Raw genomic sequence first — 9,503 nt, 5'->3', positions numbered from 1 at the left:
CTCTGCTCTTCTCCCCTGATGGTCTCAGAGACCTCTGCTCCTGGACTCTAAAGTCAACCACTCCCCTCCTTTTGCGATAAAACATTTACCTTTACATTTCCAACCCTCACTGTCAGTCCTGATAACAATTATTCACTTATTGTATCACAAGAGACCTATCCACATCTGCATTCATTAGCCCCGTCCATACAGATTGGAAACTCAGTGGCGTGTTTTCACTCAGTGGAGGTTCTATCTTCTCCCACGCCCTCTGGAACTGGACTCCCTCTTGAAAGCTTGTAAGCCAGTCACTTCTTGCCTTTGTAGCCCCCACATTTTGGGTAGTCAATCTCTAAGTTGCCCATCCCTGTCTACTCTGTGTATGGAGGGGGGGTGGGAATGATCCTCGCTTTAAAGATTAGTTCCCTCTTTTGAGCTACTACGTCCATAAGTATAGTCAGGTTCATCAAATTATATCAGATTACTCTTTTTTCTCTCTTCTTTCTTCTTCTAGTCGAGTTCTGATCATCTAGCCTTTGAAGGCAGGTCAAATGGGTACTATCTGCAAGTGTGGGTGTTCTTGTGCAGCTCCCCTCACTTCATATCAGCTGGACGCTTCACTCTCCACTCTAGTCCTCTGTGGCTATGTCACTGACTCTGGGCCTAGGAGTCCCCAGGTCTTGCCATACTGCTGGCCAACCAGGTCTTCACCCGGGTTCACAGGAGTCTATTGAAGGTTGTAGGGCTTAGCTCACCACTTCATTGCTGTTTCTCCCCCCACTTCCCTCTATCTCACCAGCCAGACCATATGCCTGCTCGTGTATTCCACTTGAGTCTTAGTCTTGGAAGGGGATTTGTCCTGAGGGGACCTGACCGCTTGTCTTGGTGGCTTCTGGGCTAGCAACTTGCTTGGTCTTGTGGTAAGTCAGTTAGACTGCCGAGGCTGTAAATCTTTACGGGAGCAGAAAGCCTCATCTTTCTCCTGAGGAACCACTGGTAGTTTTGAACTTCTGACCTTAGGTTAGCAGCCCAAATCATAACCACTACCAAATAGTAACTAGCTGAGACTTTGTAGGTTATATGGTCTCCCTTTTGAAACTTTCATCAAGTGTGCCATTGTAGTGCTGATGTGGTGCTATAGGATAAGCTCTGGACTGCTAACCAAAAGGCGTATGGTTCAAATCCACTAGCAGCTCCTTGGAAACCCTATAGAGGGTTGCTATGAGTCCGAACCAACTCAAAGGTACTTAACAGTAACAATAGCAACAGTGCATAAGTAGCCACAGACAGAATGTAAATGAGCGAGCATGGCTGTGTCCAAATAAAACTTTATTTACAAATCAGATGGCGGGCTGGATTAGCCAACTCTTGATATATAGAGCATTGTGTAGAATTCTTGGAATCATGTTGTTTTCTACACTTTGTATTTCAACGAACTACACACATACGATGCTACGGGTTAATGCACTGGATTGTGTTGTCACTTTGAACTTCAAGGTCAGTGGTTCAAGCTCAGCAGCCACTCCTCAGAAACGCTAATACAGGATCACTATGGGTTGGACCTGACTCGATGACACTTGACAACAACAACAAACATACAAGCTAATTTATAAATCAATCTATAATAGGGTTGGAGAAGCATGTGCAGCAGGTTCCTAAAATGTTCTGCAAAGTCTCCTATAACCTGAGCTTGAAGAAACAACACTTTGACATGCCTTTGGACTCTAGTTTTTGTTAAGCTGTTTCATTTTTATTTTATCGTCTTCTTACTGAAAAAAACCATATAACCTTGTTATCGACAAGAATGGACATTGACAACCTGGTTAATAGCCAAAAGGTTGTGTAATTGCAATAAGACCTGGGGAATGATTTTTTTTTTTTAGAAGAGGGATGTTTGTCCTGATTAAAAAAAATAGCAAATACCTACATGGGAGATGTCTTTAATACCTTAAGAAATTCGACACATGTACTTGTTCTTTGTTTCTCACTGGAGCAGACATCAGATCAATAGGTTTAAGTTAAAAGTGGGTAACTATTGAGTCCATGAGGGAAAGAATATTTTAGCAATTGACACTGTCAATCAGGGGAAGGGAGTGCTTTGAAAAAGGGATGGATGGCTCACCACTGGGCCAGAGAGTCCTCCATCAAGTGAGTTTGACGTGGGGGCCATTTCTTGAATAGTAGCTATATGTCTGGGCCCACGTGAGGTGCTCTGCATTCCATTTCACTGTTGGTGGTGGTGTTAAGTCAGTTCCGACTCATAGCCACTCTGTAAAGGGTTTCCAAGGAGCAGCTGGTGAGTTTGAAATACCAACCTTGCTGTTCGAACATACCTTGAAGTCCAGTGCATTATCCTGCAGTGCCACACCAGGACTCTTTTATTCCTCCTCAAAATGCTAATGTAGATATGGATGTTACGTGCTACAGAGGAGGAAACTTAGGCTCAGAGAGGTCACATAACATAGCCAAGGTCTCACAGTAAAAGGCAGAGGCTGGAGATTGGAGGTCACAAATACCATCCTCGAAAACCTTTGGCTTTTCTTCCAACCTCCCGGCAGGTGCTACATGAACCCCTGATCGACGAAGACCCAGTGTTCATTGCCACATGCACAGAGAGGGAACTGAGGAAGAGGAAAAAGCGGAAATTTAGCCTCTGGGTCCGGCAGTGCTCGTCCACGGGCTTCATCATTCAGGTGAGCCTGGGCCAGGCGGTGGGTGGGTAGGAACGGTCAAGGACCTTGACCATGGAAGGTCTCACTGTGCAATAGGCTCTCCTGATGGTCCAGCTGAGGCTCTGAGTATGCTGTAGCCCGTTCTCCCAGGGCCCAGAGAGACTGCTCTGGCTGTCACTGTCCCCTCCTTGCTTTCTCCCCACAAGCCTTCGGGTTAATAGTAGCTGTAAACACTTGGCCAAGGCTGATGCCTGGCCACATCATCTATCTGGAGCCATTGTCTTTCAGCCAGAGGGCTTACACAAAGCAGTAAATCATAGTGAAGATTTCGGCCTTTTTGAGAGTACCGCAATGTGGTTGTTCCAAAATCCACCTCACTTTCCAGATTTCCTCTCCAACTCGCAGTCCTGAGGGTACTGCTTCGTGCAGCCTATCTGTGGCTAACTGGTTAAGTGGAGCCTTTGTCAGGAGTAGGTCCCAAGTCCATGAGCTTTGAGTATCATTGCTACCTGCTTGCCAGTTTTCCCTGCTCCAAGCAAACAGTGCAATTTTAGAAGAGTGGTGAAGATCTGCCACAGAGCGCTGTTTCCCAGGAGGAGCTAGGTGCAGTGTACGACCAAGGAGAGAGATGGGGATCGGGGTGGCATCTCCGGCCGTGCTGCTCAGTGGCACCTTCTCCTACCTTTGGCATGTCAAGGTGGGGTGTAAGAAAGGGGGCAGTGTCTGACTTCTTATTTTACCAGGAGGAAGGACAATCAAGTTCAAAATCAACTCAAAGCCGATTCCTATGAGTCAGTTGCTGAGGTCAGACACGCCTCCACCCTCCAGTCTTCTTTACACTAACCCTCCCTCCTTGGCACTCTCCACTTCTTTGCTGGGCTCAGTGATCCATTGCAGTGGCCACACAGAATTCACAGGACATATTCACAGTTACGGAATCTATTAGGGAAGTTAACAGATTACAGTGCAGCATCAGAAATGTCCAGGATGCAATTCTTTGATTAGGACAGCCTCTTCCCAGGTGTGCCTAATGACAGGCTTGTGTCTGGCCCTTGGTCCCTTGGCCTGAATTCCGCTCTGCTCAGGCAGTGTTACAAAGCTCTTTGAGGACTTCCAATCGATGCCCAAAGGGCACCTCACTATGCTGTAAGCCTCAGCCCAACTGTGCACAGCTCTAGCTCCTTGGGTAGCCAAGCGGAGCTCCCCAGCTTCAGTGCCTGGAGGTATCTCCCACTGCACAAGTGAGCTCCTGTCTGAAGGCACTTAGTGGGACTCATTCCCAGGTCTGGAAAGCCCACCTTTGTCTCATGCTCTGGCTCTTGCTTCAGTTGCTGCTGCTACTGTGCTACTCCTTTACTAAAGCTTCTCTGTATCACAGTTTTCTGTCCCTGGAGAGAGGAAGGAGGTTCAATGTGCAGGAATCTCAAGGGCCAAAGGACACACTCCATTCTTGCCTCATCTTTCTTCTTTTTCAGAAAACTTTCTATTGAGAACTGAATGAAAGTTGAGAGAGAAGATCATCCGTTTTACATTCAACAAACCATACAGTGTGTTTTATCTCAGTGGTTGAAATCCTCTCCATGGAACAGTATCCACTTCCTGTGGTTCTTATTTCCTGTCACCCCTCCTTCCCATCTCTTCTCAACTTTGTCCTTTTGGTCTTGAACGGTGGACAATTCCATGGTGAGCAGACCTTAGTAATGTTGTTGTCCCTCCAATTTTCCTATCTACTGCTTGGCTGAAAATTGGGCCACAACGGTGAGTTCCATTCCAGACCTGAAGGAGGATTAAGAGTCTTGTTGGGGTTTTTTTAAACATAATTCTGCTTCCTGCTCCACAATTCCTCCCACTCTATTTGGAACCTTTTAATGTGATCCACTTCAGAGCAGTTGGTAGTGATAGCAGGACATCATCTAAGTTCTGGTCTCAGAATTGTGTTGACTGATGTTCACATGTTCATTGGTGCATTGGGCTAGTTGATTGCAAACCCCTTCAGAATTTCCTCACTCGTCTTTCTTCTGCACATGGAGAGACCAATACTTGCACCATCGATCTGCCTCTTCTTTTTGATTATAATGCGATTCCCATTCCTGATTCTGAGGTAACTCCTAGTATACCCAGCAAGATGGCAAAATTGATCAATCTTCATGTTAAATTTACCAGTTTTTACAATCACAGTTAGCCCTGTTAACAATCATGTACAACTGAATCATAGGATCCTATCAGAATTTTCCCCAACTTTTCTTACTTAAGTGGATCATTCAAAGAGGAAACACAATCAATCTGCATAATCCCACTCGGTCATTTGGTCAGAGTTACAAAGACTATGGCTAGAAGAGCCCTATTAAATCTTCACTGCATTGGGAGGGGCTTAGTGATTGCAGCCATGCCATGCTTACTGCCTTTGCTGGGCCGCACCCCAGCTCTCAAAGCACACGATTCTCTGTGTTCTTTTCCTGGGCTACTAGCTCCTGAGACTTAGACAAGGATTCTTAAGGAGAATTCAGATGAGCTGAAGTCAGTGAGCACATTCACTTGTTTGCTCTTGTGCCACAAAAAGGGAAATGCCAATGCTCCAGAAACACCAGGCCCCCACTTCCTGCAGGTTAGGGGACTTCTAGACTGGAATGGGGCAGGATCTCTAGCCTGAGTTTTGGTCTGTGTCTGTTCATGCATAGGCACTAGGGAGTTGCCTGGGTCCTGAGCCAGAGTGAACCGTCCCAGAGAAAGACTTAACTCCTGGAGTTAAGTGAAGCCTCCGTCTCTGCCTGCACTCCACTGATTCTGCACCTCTGGAGTGCCCGCCTACAGCCACACCGCCATAGGGTCAAAAGTGTGTCAGATTCATTCTTTGAAACAACCCCTCCACCTCCAAGGTCCAAGGATCATCTACTCATTATTTCAATGAATATTGATTAAGTGCCTGTTCTCTTCCACAGGCACTGAGAATATAAGAAAACAGAGTCCTGCCAGGTTGAGATTTGCCTGGATACATTTTAAATGTGCACATGTGAGAGGCTGTGTACCCAGCATCTAGTTTTTACTGTGATCTTGATGAGTACATAGAAATCCTGTCCATTCTCTTGCAAGGCCACCCATCTCTCTCTCTCTCTGTCTTGGTATAAATTCTTTCCAACTTCTTGAGAACCCCAATCCCATCCATAAAATGAGAAATTTGGATTGGCAACACTAATTTCCTTTTATTCCTAAGACTTAATAATTCGAAGAGGCTTTGTAGCAGCATGAGGCTTTGTTTTTAGAAGCTGGCAGGTCCCAGTCAAGAGCCATCTGGTTTCCCATTACAAGGGATGCATTTAAAGCACCCATGCACAGTGGCACACATGCACAAAGTGGAAAGGGAACAATTATACTTTAGTCACCGGAAGTCCCATGACAAAAGGGAAGCAGAACATTGCTCAACCTCCCACTTCATCTTTATTCTTAACACCTATTAGAGGATCCTGTGGCAGACTGCAAGGAGGTGAGGAACACTGAAAATAAGCCATGTGATCTGGGTATCACTTGTTTAATTTGAGTGTTCCTATTCATGTTCATACGGAGCTCTGGTAGCGTAGTGGTTATGAGTCAGGCTGCTAACCTCAAGGTCAGCAGTTTGAAACTACCAGCAGTTCCATGGGAGAAAGATGAGCTTTCTGCTCTGGTAAAGATTTACAGCCTTGGAAACCCTGTAGAGGGTCGCTATGAGCCAGAACCGACTCCATGGCATATAACAACAACAACAACAAAGATTTACAACCTTGGAAACCCTATACAGGGTCGCTGTGAGTCAGAACCAACTCCATGGCACACCATCCCCATCCCCAACATTCACTTTCTTGGACTCTTGGTATGGTTATATAGGTAGGATCAGCACTGGGCTGCTAACCACAAGGTTCTCAGTTCAAATCCACCAGCTGCTCAGAAACCCTATACAGGGTCAGTATGAGTTAGAACCAACTCAATGGCACTTAACAACAAGAACATTCACATTCATGTTTCCCAATTCCTAATCTAGAGTTCTAGGAGTCCTGGTGTGGCACTGTAGGATAAACACTGGACCGTAAGGTCAGTTTGAACTGCAAGATCAGTGATTCAAATCCATCAGCTGTTCCTTGGGAATCCTATACAGGGCATTATGTGTCGGAACCAACTTGATGGCCTCAGGTAGCAACAATCTGTAGTTCTGGTGTGGTGCTGTAGGATAAGCCCTAGATTGAAAGGTTGGTTGAACCACAATGTCAGCAGTTCAAAACCAGCTGCTCATTGAAAAGTATAGAGGGTTGCTGTGAGTTGAAACCAACTCAATGGCGCACAACAACAGTCTTGGTTTGACCACTTCTGAAAGTCAGACACCTTGTGAGGACAGGCACGGAGTGGAAGGGAAGGAGCAGAAGAGTCCCATGTCCTCTGAGAACTCTCAGACCCTTGTCTCCTTGGTTCCCACAACAGCTTTGGACAGTGCAGAGCATCTGTGGTGCTTATCGCAATTTTACAGAGGACGCTCGTGCCCACAAAGGTTACATGCTGGTCAGCAACAAATTTAGCAGTTAAAATGCTGTTTCTCACCTGTGATCCCAAGCCACCTCTTCCCACCTTTGTGGTCTGTAATTTGTTCATTGACCCATTGGTTAGTAAGAGTGCCTTGTTTCAGTTCCACCTGTTTGTGAAATTTCCAATTTTCCTTGTTGATTTCTAGCTTCATTCCACTGTGGTTGAACTCCACCTTTTAAGTTTGTTGAGACTTGTTTTGTGCCCTAGTTGATCTTCTAATCTGAACAATGATCTGTGTACATTGGAGAAGAATGTGTAGTATGTGTTGTTGGGGGGAGTGTTGTATATATGTCTTTAAGTCTAGTTGGTTTATAATGTCGTCCCTTACTAATCTTTTGTTAATGTCATTGAGTCCGTTTTGACTCATAGTGATCCTATGCACAACAGAATGCGAAACACTGCCCGGTTCTACACCATCCTTACAATTATTGTTACATTTGAGCGTACTGATGCTGCCACTATGTCTATCCATTTTGCTGTGGAGGATCTCCTTTTTTTCACTGACCCTCCTCCACTGTCCTTCACCAGGGACTGCTTCTACCTGACAATATGTCCAAAGTATATGAGACAAAGTCTAAGGAGCATTCTGACTATACTTCTTCCAACACAGATTTGTCTGTTCTTCTGGTTGTCCATGGTACTTACAATATTCTTCACCATCACCATAATCCAAATGCTTTGATTCTTTTAAGGTCTTCCTTATTCATTGTTCAATTTTAATGTACGTAGGAGGTGATGGAGAATACCATGGCATGGGTCCAACACACCTTCATCTTCAAAGTGATATCTTTGTTCTTTAGCACTTTAAAGAGGTCTTTGGCAGCAGATTGGCCTAGTGGAATGTGTCATTTGATTTCTTGATTGTTGCTTCCATGACTGTTGATTTTGGTTCCTAACAAACTGAAGTCTTTGACAATTTCAGTCTTTTCCCATGTTCATGTTTATCATGTTGTTGTTTATTGGTCCAGTTGTGAGGATATTTGTTTTCTTTGCATTGAGTTGCAAGCCATACTGAAGTCTTTTATCTTCTTTAGTGAGTGCTTCAAGTCCTCTTTGCTTTCAGCAAGCAAGGTTGTGCCATCTGAATTATCCCACTTGTTAATGAGTCTTCCTGCAATCCTGATGCCAAATTCTTCTTCATCTCATGCAGCGTCTCAGATTATTTGCTCAGCATTTAAGTGAATAAGTATGGTAAAACAATATAACCTTGATGCACACCATTCCTAATTAAAAAATATTAGATATTCCCTTGACCTTTTCTAATGACAGCCTTTTGACCTATGTACAAGATCCTCACAAGCACAGTGCAATGTTCTGAAATTGCCATCCTTCACAATGTTATCTATATGACTAATACTGACAGCATGTACTAGCCATGACTGAAAGTGGTCTATTGAAATCGCCACTATGGTTGTGTTGTTGTTAAGTGCCTTCGAGGTGATTCTGACTCTTAGTGACTCTGTATAGGGTTTCCAAGGAGCAGGTGGTGGGTTTGGACCACTGACTTTATGGTCAGCAGTCCAGTGTTTATCCTACAGCTCCCCACTGTCTATTTCTACCTTCAATTCTGTCAGTGTTTGCTTTATATATTTTGGGGTCCTGATGCTAGGTGCCTTTATGCTTATAATTATGTCTCCTTGGTGAATTGACCTTTTCTTCATTTTACAATGTCCTTCTTTGTCTCTTGGAATAGTTTTGACTTAAAGTCTGTTTTCCCTTCTATTAAGATGTTGTTGTTGCTGATGATGTTAAGTGCTGCAGAGCTGATTCTGACTCCTGAATCAAGGAGTGACTGGTGGGTTTGAACTACCAACATTTTGGTTAGCGGTCCAGTGCTTATCATATAGCACCACACCAGGACTGTCACTTCAATTCTCTTTTGGTTGCTATTGACTTGAAATGTCTTTTCCATCCTTTCACTTTTTTTTTTTTTTTTTCTTAAATGTTTTATTGTGATTTATGTCATAGTTTGCATGGGAGAATGTTAGTTTTACATTCATCCTATTGTATATTGTCTCGTTGCCATGGTTACAATCCCCTCCATGCATCATCAGCCAACCAAAGGGTATACCCTGCAATCCTTCCCCCGTGCCCCCCAGGTCTTCAGCACACAGTAGCTCTCCCTCTCTGGATCTAATGTCTCCAACTGCTCCATCACTCCATTTCAGGCATCACTGCTTCTCTGGGTAGGGTCCCACTCTCTGCTCCTCTCCCTTGATGGTCCTAGGGACCTCCGCTCCTAGACTGAGAAGTTAATCACTTCCCTTCATGCTATAAAATGTCTACCTTTACATTTCCAAC

General features: G+C 44.5%; 1 protein-coding gene across 1 annotated transcript in view; it reads left to right on the top strand.

Annotated features, from left to right (window-relative positions):
- PGBD5 (piggyBac transposable element derived 5) overlaps positions 1-9,503 on the top strand; it is a 206,670-nt gene that overhangs the window by 141,573 nt on the left and 55,594 nt on the right. The window contains exon 3 of the mRNA XM_006868577.1: positions 2,538-2,672. Coding sequence (XP_006868639.1) covers positions 2,538-2,672 — 135 coding nt within the window. The remainder of the gene's footprint in view (positions 1-2,537; positions 2,673-9,503) is intronic.

Source organism: Chrysochloris asiatica, unplaced genomic scaffold (assembly GCF_000296735.1).
Source record: "Chrysochloris asiatica unplaced genomic scaffold, ChrAsi1.0 scaffold00119, whole genome shotgun sequence".
Taxonomy (NCBI): domain Eukaryota; kingdom Metazoa; phylum Chordata; class Mammalia; order Afrosoricida; family Chrysochloridae; genus Chrysochloris; species Chrysochloris asiatica.
The sequence above is the reverse complement of the archived record's forward strand: the minus strand, read 5'-3'. Positions and strand labels throughout refer to the sequence as shown.